This window comes from Manduca sexta, chromosome 19 (genome assembly GCF_014839805.1).
Source record: "Manduca sexta isolate Smith_Timp_Sample1 chromosome 19, JHU_Msex_v1.0, whole genome shotgun sequence".
Taxonomy (NCBI): domain Eukaryota; kingdom Metazoa; phylum Arthropoda; class Insecta; order Lepidoptera; family Sphingidae; genus Manduca; species Manduca sexta.
In genome coordinates this window covers 9,868,561-9,885,972 of record NC_051133.1, presented here as the reverse complement: position 1 = coordinate 9,885,972, position 17,412 = coordinate 9,868,561, and the positions used below count along the sequence as shown (strand labels likewise).

General features: G+C 36.0%; 1 protein-coding gene across 2 annotated transcripts in view; it reads left to right on the top strand.

Annotated features, from left to right (window-relative positions):
• The window catches only part of LOC115440822 (RNA/RNP complex-1-interacting phosphatase homolog), a 43,277-nt gene extending 26,413 nt beyond the window's left edge, over window positions 1-16,864 (top strand). For both annotated transcript variants that reach the window (XM_037440388.1, XM_030165297.2), the window contains exons 5-7: window positions 8,409-8,449; window positions 16,080-16,187; window positions 16,466-16,864. In XM_037440388.1, coding sequence (XP_037296285.1) covers window positions 8,409-8,449; window positions 16,080-16,187; window positions 16,466-16,779 — 463 coding nt within the window. In that variant the 3' untranslated portion in view covers window positions 16,780-16,864. The remainder of the gene's footprint in view (window positions 1-8,408; window positions 8,450-16,079; window positions 16,188-16,465) is intronic.
• Window positions 16,865-17,412: the final 548 nt, after the last annotated feature.

Below are 17,412 nucleotides of genomic sequence, written 5' to 3'. Positions count from 1 at the left end.
ATTACATCAACTGATCATTGATTTTATTATCATAGCATGTATTTCATTTAAAATCTATTCTAGAACCTATTGCAGACGAAAGCCATTTAAATAATTCCAAAATCACGCCATAACCGTAACATCTTTGTGGTAATTTCCAGATCGTTGAGCGTCTCCGTCAGACCTGAAAATATATTTTCATATGTTCCGTGAATGCTAAAATAAATTTGTACAAATATTCTTTAAAATTCTTTATTAAATTGAATTATTTATAACGGTAGAGTCATAATGTTTAATATAATTTAAAATAACTTATTATTCCGGGATTTTAAAACATTTACGACTTGTTTCGAAGTTTCTCTGTAAATTCGTCTCATAAATGTATAAGCCGATCAAATACAACAGTTATTTTTTAATAAATTTTCCCAAATTAATGGTAATAAAATTAGTAATATATTCTTTAGCTGTTTAAAAACGATAACTGTGACAAAAATTATTTGAAACTTGTAAAGGTTTAAAAAAAGTCGTAAGTTATTAAAATGTCATATCTATTATGTTCTATGATATTGTTGATCTAATCTGTTCCTTACTCATGTTTTTAATTCTCCATACACAAAGAGAAACTTTTTAAAGTGGCTATATGAAAATAAAAATGACTCCTTTCGCTCACATTTCTGGAAAGTTTCTGACAGTCGTATCTTAAAACGTTAATAGAAAACTTTGATATTAAAATTTCATTGCTTGTACGTGAACACTTACCTATCCAAATTGTGTAATAAAAGCAATTTTGAGGTATTTACGTTATGCAATACGACGTGGGCAAATACTGTCACTTGATCTGCCTAATAACGCCTTACATCCAGTGTGAAAACAGTTTAATTAAGTAATATGTAATAGGATTAATTCAACGCCTAAAGATCGTGACGTGAAAACATACTGAATTATGATTTACTTCGAAAATATTAGAGCTTAGAATGTCTTGGCATCTTCAGTCACAACTAGTTTTACTTTATTGAAAAGAACCATAAGTTGTACCAGTTAATTCGCTTGTTATTACCGAATCGTGCTAAATTTGGTCAGTCATAACGATGTCTGTTGGCTAGACTAATCCTCGGGGTCTACCCGAAAACTTTCCCGACGTAAACATTTCAAAGTCCAGTTTCATACGTTACTTTAGACGGAACGATGCTATCGGGAATTAGATTGAAGTTCTGTTTATAATAAGAGTTTTGGACAAAATGATATTAATGAAGGTGTTTAAAGTTCTTAAAGGTTGAAGATACAATCTACTTCAAATATAAATGTGTTTGATATTGTAAATGGAAAATTATGAAGAAATATTTATCAGCTGTTTGACAAGGAATATATTTTATAGTGCTCATCTATATCTTTAATAATATATTTAACTGAACGCGCTATTCTAAGGAACTACTAAACCGATTTTGATTTTTTTATTTGAACGTTACATAACTCTCTTAGTGCTATAGCCAACTTTTTATCCCGAGACAATATAACGCGGGATTTATATCCCGGAAAAACTTTTACACCGCTGGAGCCACAAGAAAAAGCTAGTAGTATTATAATCATCAACGTTGTATATTTCAGCCTAAATATCGTCATATATGCACATAGTCGTTGAGATCCTTGACAATAGCTAGAATTATGCTGGCCTGCTTTACCCCATATACCCTAGCTTACCCCGGTACATCAATCTTGAAAACCATTGGAGCAGGTTTTATATTATGTGCGGCAGGCGTTATAGAGGTACAGTCGCGTACAAAAATAAATGTATTGACGCCCTCCCACCTGCTTTGTAGGCCGAGCATGCCCTATTAGCGCCATCTGCTATTTTCCAACTGATATTTTGTTGGAAAGTGTTAATGACAGTTGGAGCTTTATGAATGTGTTAGATTTAGAACTTCATAATGTCGATGACTCTTTGCCAGGTGATAGAAAGTTTACAATTTCTCTATCGAAATTAGTTTATACTTCATTTTAATAGTATCAAGAAATTTCTTTACAACGTCACTTTCTCGACGTTTGTGTTTATTGTAATTATAGTTGCTGTAATTGGCTAGGCTTATGGCTTGGTTCTATTGCTGGTATGATATATGTTATATCCGCCCGGATAGCGACCACCGTACACAAGGTGTTAAAGCCCACCATAACGGCCCACGTAAGTGTGTCGCGTTCCAGAATCAGCCGTGTATATTCGGTTCCAACAGGCCGGCATAATTGTGTCAACTGTCGAGGGGTAATCATCTCTCGCAAGTCGACAGTCTATTGGATTCTACTCCACTTACCATCAGATGCAGTGAGGTCACTATGCTGCATAAAAAGTGATGTGGTCTGTCCGACCTTCTTCATTTAATTAAAGGTATAAAAATCTCTGGTGAAGTTGATATTAAAAGTCCTGTATCTGTTTAAAAATCTGCAAGGCATTGATATTCCCTCTTGTCTTATGGAGTTTAAAACCGAACCACTGGCCAAGTGAGCCGTTGCCAATTTTGACCTTAGTTCAATGTACTTTCTAAACTATTTTATCATAAACTACACAGCATAAACCATTACAAGAGCATATTACTTGTCGCCATTTTCCTTAATCTTGGCCTAAACTCGTCTCATATAAGGGAAACTTTTTCAAGGGCGAAACGTCTCGTGAATTTTTATATTCTATCCGCGTAAATGTAATACTTTTGTACTACGAAGAGCATAATAAATACGGGTGGCTCCATTGACATATTGTATTACTTTTTTAGGACTTGCCCTAAAAGCTTGAATAGACTTGGCAATGTTCCAGACGCGAGTAATTGATGTGTAAGATGATATTTATTTTGTTTTTTAATGTTATATTGTAATCAATAATAAACGTCATGATGTTACAGCAAAATTAGTTGCATGGGAATGTAGATACGCAGCTATTGCACTAAGTATTCGCCGAGATTATTTTATTCCCATAATAGGATAGCAGAAGGTCTAATCAATTATTCAAGGTATCACAGTCGTGTTCTTATGATTGAGAAATAAAAAAAAATATTCCTTGTATTACAAATCGAATCTTTGACCTCACGATACACAGACTGAATACGTTGCCACTAAACTAACACAGGCATCATGTTGATTTACTAATTTAGAGAGTTGTGCAAGTATCCATATCTAACTATCCAAAATGTTCTGCATAAAATAAACTGATTCAGACATTTTAACAAAATTGCAAAATTATGTAATTGAATAATATCACGCTGTGCAGATGAGACTGTTTTTAAATAACATTAACGCCATTTAATAAGTTTTGTTCTTGGTTCATTTAATATGTTCATAAAATCAATGTTTATGTTGTGTATCAGAGTAGCAATTGATTTTCGGTACAAATGTATGTGAATTAAATGTCGTTATTACTAAAATTAACTCAAAACTTCAGAGTTGCAATGTGAAACGCCATCAAAGTTAGTCGCTTTGCATTTAGTTACGTTTATACTGTCGTTTGAATTACACATTTTACGACATGTGGGTGTCTGAAATGCGATAATTTTCTCTATATTATATCTTTTAATTTTAGTGTGTGTAATTTTTGATCATTTAACACCATTACGGAATATTAATGCTTATTGTTCTGAATTTAAATTGGTTTTCGTTAGAATAAGAAAAACACTATTAACCCTATTATAAGTCACTAGTTTATACTTTACTTTGACGGCAAAATAAGTTACTTTTAACTTACGGATGATTTTTAATCAAATAAAATTTAAGCGTAGGATTAAATACAAACAAATGTATTATAAATATCAATTTATCTCACTTTTAAATTCAGTCAGGTTATAGTTTATGTGATGTATAAATATTATTTGTTTATTGAACTAAATTTTCGATTACTAAGAAATACAAGTAATGGAGGTAGGCGAACAAGAAGCTGACAAATACGCAAGCGAGCGAAACGATTTCTTTACTCCCAGTTGCCTCCATTTTGTATTTCACGTGATATCTCAGGAGCATGACTTGAAAAGGATTACATAGTTTCTTTATTTTACTTGCAGATAACATTTACGAAAGATTTCTATTGAGATCGTTTTTGGAACTGCTCACATATATAATCCCAAAAGGGTTATGATATGGCACATTAATTCCCCATCCTGTCTGTGTACACGGACGGTAGCTCGTATTTCCGTACAATAAGGTACAGTTTCGCACGATCTTATCCCGGTATAACTTTATGGTTCGTGTTATCCTCAGTTATTTTGTAACGTGTACGTACAGTTACATCGCTACCGTCTAGTAATCTTGTTCGGTTTGCGCCGGCGGCGTTAACCGAAGGCGTTTGTTGTCGATACTAACTCATGCGCTTCATTTGCAACGTCGTGTCTAACACTTTATGACTCTATAAAATTCAAAAGTGAAATAATTAATGTTCTTAATTAACTTGTTGGTGTTTAATTTTTTTTTGTTTTAGTGTTAGGTGCTGTTGGATTTGCAAAAGCGCTGATGTTGTTTGATATTCTTTATTATATATGACACATTAATTACTATGAGTTTTAAAGACGAAATCGCTACCACATTAACTATTAGGAACTCTATAAAAACACTATAATTTGTAAGCTTAATGATTTTCTTTTGTGGAGTGAATTTTTAATGATTTCTCGCTATTAAATTCTTAAATGGTTGATTGAAACGTATCGTTAGAAAACGCCCTTACAGATTGATGTCAGTTAACCGGCCAGTTGGCATTATCCCATTCTACGTAAAATATGCCATGAAGTTATGGGGCACGGGCGAGCATCTTTGCCGGAATGACAGCCAATGTATCACAAAATAATTAGTTTTCGATGAGGACGTAGTGCGCCACCGGCCGTCGGTCTGTTCGCACGCCGTAAACGCGCACCCGACGACGTGCAAACGATCCCGCAGCGAATAAATTACGCACGTTTTAATATCTAAATTGTTTCGATAGTAACCCTCTTGCCGATCATGTTAATATCGTCATTTTGCATGCCTAATAACTTTGTAATATTAACGAGCGGCGCGACCTCATAGCGCATAATGAATCTATAAATACCACCGATCATATTTATAGCGAAATATGTTTAAGTAAGGTCAAAGTTTTCCTTTAGCGTTGTTGGTCGTATTTTGTCCACGTTTGACCTTTGTACTGGATGTCGGGGCCCATGGGAGGATGGGTTGGATGGCATGGGAACCTCCTTGGTCCTTATCTAGCGTTGTATCAGAATGTCGCCTATTATCTCCGTTTCGAGCACTTTCGGTGCTTGTTGCGTACCGCCGCGCCGCGCCATAGCGACATGTTCGCTCCTACCATGATGGATGCGTTCGCGTCGCATATGTGAGGTCCGGCCGCTGTGAAAGCACGCCTGTCGCGTTAATGCTATGTGAAATTTTTGGAACATAATCTAAAAATAACATCTACAATGTACACAACATTTAGATCGGTACCAAAATGTTTACACGGAAGTGAAACTTCCACGCCGTGCATGCGATTGCTTTTTAAATGACAATCGAACAACTATGGAAATGTTGTGTTCGTAATAAATGTCGTTGTTAATTCGCAATAAAATTATAATGCAGTTTATACTTACTTACTATACTTTATTGTCATGTGTCGTCAAAATCACTTAATGGTCTTGTAAATTTGACGTTTTATTACCACCAGAATTTTAAAACACATACTTTTTCATTAAATTTTCGCCTAAACGAACACTTAATATGCACTATTGTGTTTTTATGCCAGTTTTGTCACTATTGTGAAAGTGTTATCGCTGGTCGTTGACTGGAACAAAAACACGATGGATTAACAAAATTATCATGTAAATTATGTGCTTCGTCGTAAATCGATACGTATCGCTTTAACAAATTTGAGATTAGAGATCCAAAAACCATATAGCGCACGTCGGATAACGTTTTACAAGGGGCTGGACGTATATACACGTTCGTTTCTATATTTAAACGATGGGGAGGGCAATAATAATTGCAGCGATTCTTGGCGGTTACATAAATTTTCCAGTAACACCACACAGGGGCAGCGAGCGGCGGACGGTGCCACATGAAAAATACCCGGATTATAACTCGGGAGCGATTCGAGGCACAGATAACGCACGCTAGACATAAATTACAACACAAACGTAAGACGCAACTAATATTAAATAAGAAACCATGTAATTCACGTTGCTTCGATCTGCCGCCACAGTAATAAAATACACAATTTTGACAGATTTTAAATAATGACATCCGTGTCCAGGAAACGTTTAGAAAGTTCGATGCAGTGGCTTTGAAATCGATTTTGACCCAGGTACCTTTAAAATTGTTCAGGATGTATCATTTGCATTTTTAGAAATAACCTGCTGATATCGATTAAAGAATTTCTTTAACTCCGCACGATGACCGGATCTCTACTTTTTGTCGTAATAAAACGTTGACGTCAACTGCTAATATTTGGTGAAATCGCGAACATTTTTGCCTATTGTTCTAGGCTAGGGTAATTTGCACAATTATGTGCATCTTTAGCATTCTTCGTAAACCTACATCCTTATTGTCGATAAACGTTTATCAGTTTTTCTGACGAGATAATGGCCGGAAAGTCCGGGAACATATACAACAGTAACACACGCAACTACCAACCTTGGTGAAGTTGCTTGATTTTGTCGAATCGTGACTTTATGCCTAATTAAAATGTTTGCTCTTTGGCGCCACACGTCGCGGCCAGTTTAGTTTGGTTATTGGAGTAAAGATTAAAATTCCATTGAAACGCTTGTTAACATAGTTGTGTTTGGATGTTTAACAGGCATTTTTAATTACAGTTTCACGGTTGATTACAAATTTGCTTTGCGTTTTACGATCGCGGGACTTTTTGTCATAATAATTGCGATCTTTATAATAAATATAAACAATGTGTATTTTTGCAACATAATTAATGCCATCGTTTGTAAAAATAATAGATCGAGACTACGTGTAGAAATGACTGCAGTTTAGGACTAGTTTAATAAAATACTAAGATATATTTATTTCAATTTGTCACGCTGATGGATTACATGATTGTAATTATTAAAATGCCAACGTTTTAGTTGAATAGTTTGTATTTTATTTTATTGTAAGTAAATTAATAAAAGTAAGCACACGTTTTCATCAAGGTAAATCATATACGTTTATCTTAAGTATAATGATAATCACCGTTCAATCATAATCTATTCATGATACTTTATAAAATTGTGCAACGTTTAAACTCTAGTATTTATGTTACAAGTTTTTGCGGCACATTCAATAAACAAGGATAACACTAACTACAAACTCTTCGATATTTAGCATTGATGGAGGGTGTTGTGAATACAATTTTGATGTAAGTTGGCGCCGGCGCCGTCGGCCCGCCGCCCGAGGGGACACCGCGTGATTAGGAAGCTGCGCTAAGAGTTTGCAATTTCACGTGGAATTATGACATACATTTACATAACTTTGCATCTTATTATTGCCTGCGGGGCATTAAATTGTTTGCTATTGCAAATATTACTTGTATTCTTTGCAACAGCGCGTAAGTAGCGTGAGTACAGTTTAGTTTTTTACTGTAATAACAAAACGAGTCTTCAGATTGACGCAGCAATGAAAAGTATTCACTTTTGCATTCGTAAAGGAAAGACAGTGGAAAATAATAGATTTGACGAGTTTAGGGTGTTACATTATTGGAACAAAAATCTTCCTCGATTGATAACGTATTTTATTTTAGCAAAAATTGCGCATCATGACATGACAAAAATACTTAATCAATCACTTTTTGTTTCACAGCACGTATTCTTTTGTCCGATCTCGTTAAGCAAACTTTAATATTCCTGGTATTTCATGTAAAACTGTTCAGGCAGCCGTTAACACTCACGACAGGCGGACCACCCTTCTAAATTGTTTTACAAAACATTCAAATAATGTCGGCATTGGAATCCGCCATGGCGCCTCTTTGCCACCACCATAAAGCATTTGTTATTATGAAAACAAACATATTTCACTAAATGGTACCGACGGCGGGTCGGCAGAAACGCCTTGTAATTCCGATACGCCCACGAAGCATGCGGTTTTAGGTGTAAAAAAATCGATTAAAGTATGGCGACACGCTGCGATCGATACATGATAATATTTCATCTGGGACGTGACGGATGCCGTAGATTCTGTATTTTTGTAAAATTCAATTAAATGTTTTATAGTTGAATAACTGTTGTTAAGTATCATTTTACATCGTGTTTAACGTTTTTATAGATTATAGTTTATTGTGGTGCCGGGTGTTAACTTCTACAATGTAAACTAAAACCCCGATGCAGTTTTTATTGTTTAATCTGTCTAAACGCATTACGTATCCATGTATATGACATCGTTCGAGGTTACATACGCCATTACATGGTAGTCATCTTGAGTAAACGTATTAAACTTGCTTTGTTTTTTTCCAGATTCTTTCAAGCCGTTGACGAGTTCTTGGGAAAAAATCGCGGTGAGTCAAATTTTTGTTTGCACAAAATGTTAACGCAATTGATTACTTTTGGACCGCGCCTAATGACGGCACGCGTGAGTGGTCCCATCTCGGTGTTGCAGTTTTCTTTTTTCTTAGTGGTTGCGCAAGCATGGCAAGCGGAGAGCGCACGTTTCGGTTAATCGAGCACAGGTTGTGTCTAAACACGCCATGTGCCAACAGGGCGGGGTGTTAGTTCGCGTCGGTATGCCTTGTGTGAGCACAGTAAACCGCAGATGTAGGTTAAATTCACGAGTCGTCGGAAGCGGTGGAGTTGTTTCGCGTGGGTGAGGATCTTGTGGAGAGGTGTTAATGCACGCCCATTGCCTAATTGTATCGCTTTATGAGACCCACCATAAAGAGTTCGTATAGTTCCACCGTGTCTTTATACTCACTAATCGCCATTCTATTGTCAGCGAACGTCTCAGATAGATATAGCCATATGTGTCAAGTCGAATGTAGCTATAAAATGTTCTACAATTGAATACCGTCGCGTTATGCAAGTGTACGGAGCGAATAAAGACATAAGTAACGTCGATACGGACGCAGCGGCGGTGGGCAGACAGCGACGTGAAACGAAAGAAAACATCTATTTACATTCCGATTTAATACTATTTTAATCTTTTTAATCATATACAAATTCATTATTAATTGACGACGATAACGCAATCAATGAAATGAACGAAATAATTGACTAAAATTATACGATTTCATTTGATTGCGTCTTAATTTGCATCTCGAGCCTGTTACGTCAGAATGTCAACAGAATCGTATAGGGGCTTATCAGTGACGTCGGACACAACATACGATTTCAATTAAAGACCGCTTCGATTTTAACGAGGAATGCATTTGATGTTCGAGTTTAGATGAGCCTGTACTGTTAGTTGGCGTTCGTCTCTGGCGCCTTTCCATGTAACAGTCGGAAGAAGCGGGAGGGCTCAACTGACAGTGGTCCATCAATAACTCATAGCAGTCAAAACTAGTAGGTTCGGTCCGCACGTCCGAGTTTATCGGCAGCCACGCTTTTAATTACGCTGACACAAATCGTACTTATCGTCAGACTTCTCACGGTGCCGAACTCAATATTCTGAATGTTCATTAAGTTCTAATTACGAATGGGCGCCCTTGTTTGTCTTGATCACCAAAACTAGCTTTTATTAGATTACGTGGGCAGTTTCAATTAATTGTGAGCATGCGAGTATATGTCGGCATTTTCATTGGTAATGGCCGGTTATCGGTGTCGCTAAGTAGACTGAGTGAGATGTATGTTATACTGGTATGTTGCGGCTTGCGCTGGACTTGTGGAGATTTTGTGCTGATCTAGGTGGTTTAGTCTATTTCGTTATTGTAATTTCAATTAATTTATTTATTGTTTTGGTGGTTTTTGAACAATATGTTTCTCATAAAATTGTTTCAGCATGTCCATACGGGTTTACATTTTATTTTTTTAAGGCATGTCTCATAAAGAAGGTGTCGTACAAACAAACGATGCGATTGGTGGCGCACCGCGGCGTGGTAATGCGACGATATTCATATATCATTTGGTATCGCGTGGAGAATCGCGACCGCGTCCTGATTTACATGATATCGCATGCACGGCCGCTGTTGCTACGGCTGCTACCGCGCGCGCCGCGTGCGCCGCCTGTGCCGCGCCGGTGGTCGCAATGACGCACTCGTATTTACCACCACGCTGTCACATTCCATGAGCGTTTAGTTTCTTTACAGGCCTTCTGTTTCATTCTTAACAATTCTGTAATTTCGTATGAATGATGATAGTAGAGTTGTCAGTTCTAGATCCTACTACCCTTATTATATAACTAGCTTCCGCCCGCAGCTTCACCCGCGTGAATTTCGGACTTCAAAAATGGAGCCGGTCGCGAACGTTCGAGAATGTTCGTTTTACGACGTTACTCGCTAGGTGATTCGTTAGCCTCTAGGTGCCAAGCTAGCCGCCTGCCTGTGCGTTCGCGACCTTATATATATATACAAAAATAATCCTTATAGCATGATTCAGTATTCACGCGTGATGGCTTATTATTAGCGTATTTCATGTATAACATTGGTGTTTCTATATCGATTTCTATGATTCTTTTTTATGGAACATTTAATAATGTTAACTTTTTTAATTAGGGATGACTGAGAGTGTTATAAACGTAAGAGTAGACAAATATAATGAGAAAGCTTCGAACTGCTAAGCTATCGGGAGTTCACACGTGTTATTGTGATTCAACCATAAAAGATAGACATATGCTGTCGTGGGATATTTTTTACATAATTTTAAGGAGAACATTTCCGTCATACATGATTTCTGTGTAGCTTTGACCATTAAGGTTGCACACGCGACGGAAGTTTAAAAAATGGAGTAACTTCTCCCGTTTTCCCAACATTTCCCTTCACTGCTCTGCTCCTATTAATTGTAGCGTGATGAAAAGTATACTATAACCAGCACAGGAGTATGACAAATAATTGTACCAAGTTTCGTTAAAATCCGTCGAGTAGTTTTTGTTTCTATAACGATTATACAGACAGATAGACAGACAGATAGACAAAAATTTTACTAATTGCATTTTTGGCATCAGTATCGATCCCTAATCACCCCCTTATAGTTATTTTGGAAATATATTTCATGTACAGAATTGACCTCTCAACAGATTTATTATAAGTATAGATAGAAGATATAGAAGAAGAAGATTTCACATTCACATTACAAATAGTGCTTCTTTAAGTTATAAACATTGGGTGCATATCTAGTCTACGAAATAACGGTCAACGTATCGTTGTTGCGCAATAAGCGATACATGACACTAAAATATCACACAATTTTCTCCCCTCTTTCGAGATGATTTGTGAAATGTGTTTGTTAATTGACACCCGTCACATTTTTTCATATTTTGTCAATATTATAGTGGTTATTAACATAACTGCGTGTTGCGTCATCAGCATATCTGTTTCATATTAAAAGTCCATTTAAATATGTTCCGAATGCGCTATCAATATCACAAGTAGGTGCATATAACACAAATCAATTATCAAAGTTATAGTCGTGAATGTTTGAGACCGTCATGCAGAGGATGTCTCATGTCAACTCGTGGATGGTTGATAGATGAACTTTGTTTACCGTTGTTCGTAGATGACTTGCCACTTAGGCTTCTGTATTGATGATCTATTGGATTTCTTGCGTAACTTTTTCACTTTTGGTTGTTATCGGTTGGATAATGATAGAGCTAGATTGGTGTAAAACCTCATACGACTTGTTTGAAGTTGAGTTGATTTAGTTGCCTGAGAGAATACGTATATAAAACAAAGTAATGCTATCAATGTTCAAGATAAATATAATAAATTATAGAATTATCCTTCGGTAAAAAGAAATAAATTAAGTGTATTTAAATTATCAAAAATCAAAGAGCGAATAATTACTTTTCTTATAATAAAAATTAAACCAAGTTACAAAGTGTGGAAATATTTTACACTTCATTGTTCGCATACGAGTGCAAAACAGTAATAATGTTTTAAATCGGAAACATCATTTCACATTATAGATAAGTTTTAAAACGGCGAATGATATATGTGCGACGTAATAAATGTCTCCCTATAAAATTATTGAGCTGACGGTACGGAGAAATGAGTTTGGATAAACTTAGTTTGGAAGTTTGTTGATATGAACGCGGAATATATCGTTTTCTTAGTTGCAACTAAGATAGCTCCAGACAAAGTTGCAGTTTCGGACTGTCCTGTAACAATGACAAATGTTGCCGGCAAATCTGTTTGTCTCTCCATACGTGCTAGGATAACATACTTCTCAACTTCCTTATGTATGTGCATTTCTTATTATGAAATTGTTCATTTGTTATCAAGTTGTTGGAGGACGTATCTGTGATTCCGCTTTTTTGGTTGTCGAAACTCCGCTTCTAGCTTGTGGTTGGAATAAAATGAAGATCGCGTGTCGATTTTCATGACATATATTTATTTGCTTAGATAAAATATCCTTCAATTAGTCTTTGATAGTTGCGTAACTGTTGATACTACGTGGAGCGTCATGATATTCTCCTTGGAATTTTCAAAGTCGATTTAACAGTACGGATCTCTACAAAGACAACTCCATTCCATTTCGTTATTTTTGTTTAACATTATTTAATTATTCCACTTTTCTCTTTATTAATAAACGCTCGGAAACACGACGTGAAAGAATGTGGCTCCATTGCAACAATTAATATTTTTAAATACCTAATCAGTCATTCGATCATCACACGGACGCCCACGCGTGGCGCCGCGGGTATGTGGCAACACGGCAAGTTCCACGGCCACTTAAATTGCCCCGATGCACGGAGAAAGAAGGCATTCTGTTAGCTCGGCTGTTAGGTGACAATTATCATAGTCGGTAAAGTCATAGATGAAGGACGGACATGTTGAATGTTGGTGAGATATTCAATGTAGGACATATTGCAGTTATACGCTGTGTACTGCTCGGTTGATGATGAAAATCATCATGTTAGTTCGTTTCTTATAGTTTGTTTTTAGTACGCCAGTGTACAACCAGCACTACACTGAATTATCAATCTCTTATAAAATAAGCATGGTACGGTGTAGCTTATAGTGCCAATGTTAATAGACATGATAACGTGGTTATGTTCTATGTCAGTCAGTTAAAAGAAAACTTAGGTCAACATAGTAACATCGTTAAACCTGACTTACACCACTGCGTGTGGTAAAGTCCTAATAAGCCGATTACGATGTAAGAAGGTCGAACGTAGGCGTGCAGCCGCGTATCGATATCGAGCCGTTCACAATAATTCGATTGTCGACAAATGATCTGCCACGCGTTGCACGTTACTAGTGATTCAAGATGCGGCTTTAAATAATTGTATGCAACTTTTTTATAGAACTGATATAATGCACAGGAAATGCGCGCATTTTTGTTTGGTGAGGCGTGTTGGTTTTATATAGGGAAACTGATGCTTAGCTTAAAGAATGAATGAATATTTAATGCATTTGGCATCTGATTTTGTCATAATAGATTTGTGCACATTAAAAGATAAGTATAGCTGTATGTCCTACTGCTAGTCCTAGGAGATATAAGTATGTATAGAATAGGGAGGATTCCGTGTTGGTTTGAATTTTTTGTGAAATTCATAGTCCAGTCCAGTCATACATCATTTCGTTGCAAACAACTACTCTAGTATTCAACTGATTTTAGAAAATAATTTCGAACATTCTTATTCTTAATAGGAGTTTCTTTTCAAACCACTCCTATGTCGTTTAGACACAGATCAAACTTGAATCACGAGACCATTTTGTGCCAAGAACGCGAAGTACTGAGCCAATTCTGCGTGTATTGTATAGTGTTTCCTGTTATTTTGTTTATAAATAAATCCTACAACCTTTTTCAAGTATTTTGTTTATTCATCCATTGACGTCAAAGAAAATGATATTGCTAACGAGAAAAACTTACGAAAAATACATATTATACGGTATCAAACTGGTTTTGCACATAGAAACGTTTTAGCATTTGTGTGAGTCTTCAATATTGTCGTATATTATTATCGTTGTGTTTATATGTTATTTCCTGGCGCCCGCTCTGGTCGTTTCTATATCTACGGGTGCTATTATGTAATAATGATATTCATCTGGTATTATAATTGCGTGACGCCCTATATTAATACCTTTTGTCTGTTTGTTTGAACCTGTCTAGTTACCAGTGTTTATACTCTATCGAATTTGTTACGGTCGTAGTGCTCGCTTTCTATGCTAATTGGTTCATAGTGGCAACATGTATTGGGATGTTGCTTATTGTGTTATCAGCGCTTTGCATGTGAATTGGGTAGTGCGTAATAGACGCTTGATTGACATTTAGGTGTCGCCGTGTGGTCTTAGAACCTGCTGCGTTGTTATTGTTGGCACGTCTCTTATACTGCTACTAGTTGGAGTGGAGTTTCTTAAAAGCGAAGTTGTTTTTTAAACCTAAATATTTCGTGACAAGATCGTTTTCTCGTCTGTTATTGTAAAAATAATTTAAAAGTGATGGTTTTTGTGTGCTAAAATTTATTTACATATCTACATAAAATAAATTCAAAACATTTGCCTTGACTTTAAAAATGTTGTTTGAAAAGGTATTTCATATTTATTAAGACTTGCAAATGAATGCATTCTGAATACCGAGCGAGCTGTTCAGCAATTATCATTGCACATTTGTATGTTTCTGTAATTGAATATGCGCTCACACGTTAATTAAGTTGCTCGACGAAAGCATCCCTTGATGGATTGTTTTAAATGAAAATTGTTTTTTTTTACTTGCCATTACGGCTTGAATTTGCATGCGCAATGCATCAAAAGCATTACCTCTCGTCTTTTTCGTGGGAATTCTACATTTACAATTGACTCGTTCGTTTTGTGTCTCGTGCGTGTGCTATTTTTGACATCGGCTTATATGTGGGTGTGCCGTGTCAATTACTGACGAGCCTTACTGATAAATACGTCAATGTGACCACGAGTTTGTTGTAAAGGGTGCCTTAACTTGCTCGTTTCTTTTTATGGTATTTTTGGATATGGACTCCTGGTTTAGTAAATAGACATTAAAAGTTGCTATTTATTATTGGTGTGAGTGGGTAGGTCAGAGCCGCGTATAAAAATGTTTTCTAAGAATAAAATCCATAGTAAAATATGATCTATAAACACAGGTCTTGTGCAGCTATCATAACATTAATATTGGTTCTTAAAGCGATAATTATTTACTTTTCAAAAAAAATGTTCTATTTCGCTTACAATTTATTCTTCTATACGTTACGCAACGCATGCAGATTTTCAGCATTTCCAAATACGTAAAACTACAGTTAAAAACTTTTTATATTTTGAAAAAGTAGGTAACTGCATACAGTTTATAGATACGTCTTTCTTGCTACTTCAAAGGTCTTCCTGAGGAAGTGTCAAACCGCGACCACGACTTCCTTCGCCTCCCCTTTGCCACCCTTGGCGCCCCACAACGCGGGGAAAAGGGATGCGATGGAGGCGGGTCAACGACCCCCGCACATAGCACTGCCATTTTAAAGAAGCAAACGTCGTGCTTTCTACTTGTTTACAGCAAATTTTATCAATATTTTACTCGGTTCATTTTAGTGTATAGAGTTACGCGATCGTAAATGGGTTTAATGGCTGTATTTGTACGTTGAAAATATGGGATCAGAGAATGAACGTCAAGGATGTCTTAATTTTTCTACATTTTGAATTGTCACGTTTGTACTACTTCGTAAAACGCTTCGATGTTTATCTTTATTCTGCCATCGTTAGAAGTTTCGAAAATATTACGTAATTTATGTTATAGTGGCTCAGGTCAGGAGGGTAAGAGTGAAAGGGTGAATGCAATACTTTTGACAATTCTTACCCGTGTTCTATCTCGAATAGGTATTTAACGCTATAATATCACAGCCATGATTATTATTCAAAGTTAGAAACAACCTCGATTGTTATTCAAAGTTAGAAATTACTATACTTGCCTAATGTTTTTCTTCTACCTAAAACAGCACATGTCTAATAATTTTGTTGAGGGCAATATCCATGATCCGCCTTATATCTTACCGTTTTTTTAGTTGTATACTGAAATATTATGTTTTATATACAGATCACCTGCTGGGCGTCCACTGTACGCACGGACTCAATCGGACCGGTTACATGGTGTGTAGATTCATGCGAGACCGACTAGGGATTCCTGCCAAGGACGCTATTAAGAGTAAGTGACTACTACTTTACTATCTACCTACAATTTTCTACCTTATTGCATAATATTCTGATGTCATTCTTCAACATACGATTGGTGGAATGATTGGATCGCGATGTATCAACGAAGTTCTTTTTTGTACTTGTGTAGTCAATCGTTCATTAACTGATGCAGTGTTTGATAAAATTTAATATAAAATAATTGCATAATATATTATTTAACGTGTTAACAATGAAGCAATTACTATTTTGTTACTAAACTTATTTTAACAAATGACATATTTGTTCTAGAATTCGAAAGAGCACGTGGCTATCAAATAGAAAGAGAGAATTATATAGCAGATCTGTTAGGCAAGGAACCACCTCCTCCCGATGTAGGTAAAGAAACTGAAATTAAAGCAGTCGCAACAAGAAGAGATTACGCATATGTATCGCCACTTCAAAACGATGATGATTATTACTACACACAGAGCCATGATAGATATAATAGAAATAACAGAAGTAAAGAAACTAGAAGAAGAGGTGACAGACGTCCAGAAAAAAGCAGTGATAGGGAAAGATCAAGACAACGTAAAGAAGCATACGATTATAGGTACGATTATTGATGTATGTGATAATTATATTGTAATTATTTATGAGTGGCAGTGGATTCTATTAAATCAGACGCAAATATACGTTAAGTATTTTCAGTCTTGTGTATTTCTTTCCGATCCTATAGTTTTGGGGAAAATTGATAAAAATATACAATATAAAAATGTTTTTAGATTTTAGGTTCTTTTAAAGCAAACAAAGATTATTTTGCTATATAATTAAACATTATATGCTTTCAAACACAGCATATTTACAATTCATCGTCATGATCTAACTACCATTTTAGAAATTTAGTACAAAATTTTCTAAATCATTTTAAACAATCGTAAAGTATTATCGCCATGAGGCAATGCTTCTTTTGTTAGAAATTTTCCACTATCAGCACTACTTAAACAATGGAGGCGGTCATGAGAACAAGTCTTGTTATAGTAAAATTGGTGAGATCACGTATAGAGACGTGCCTGATGGTATCGAAGCGTCTCGAAAATTGGGTGCTTATGACATTAAGTCGAGCGATGATGTAGTTAGTGCCAATACGGCGATAAATTTATCTACAATGTGAATAATGCTAAATACTTATTCTAATGATGTTCTATGGTGAGATGTTCATGGCTGAAAAAGTTGTTTACGGAAAAATGGAAGAATGA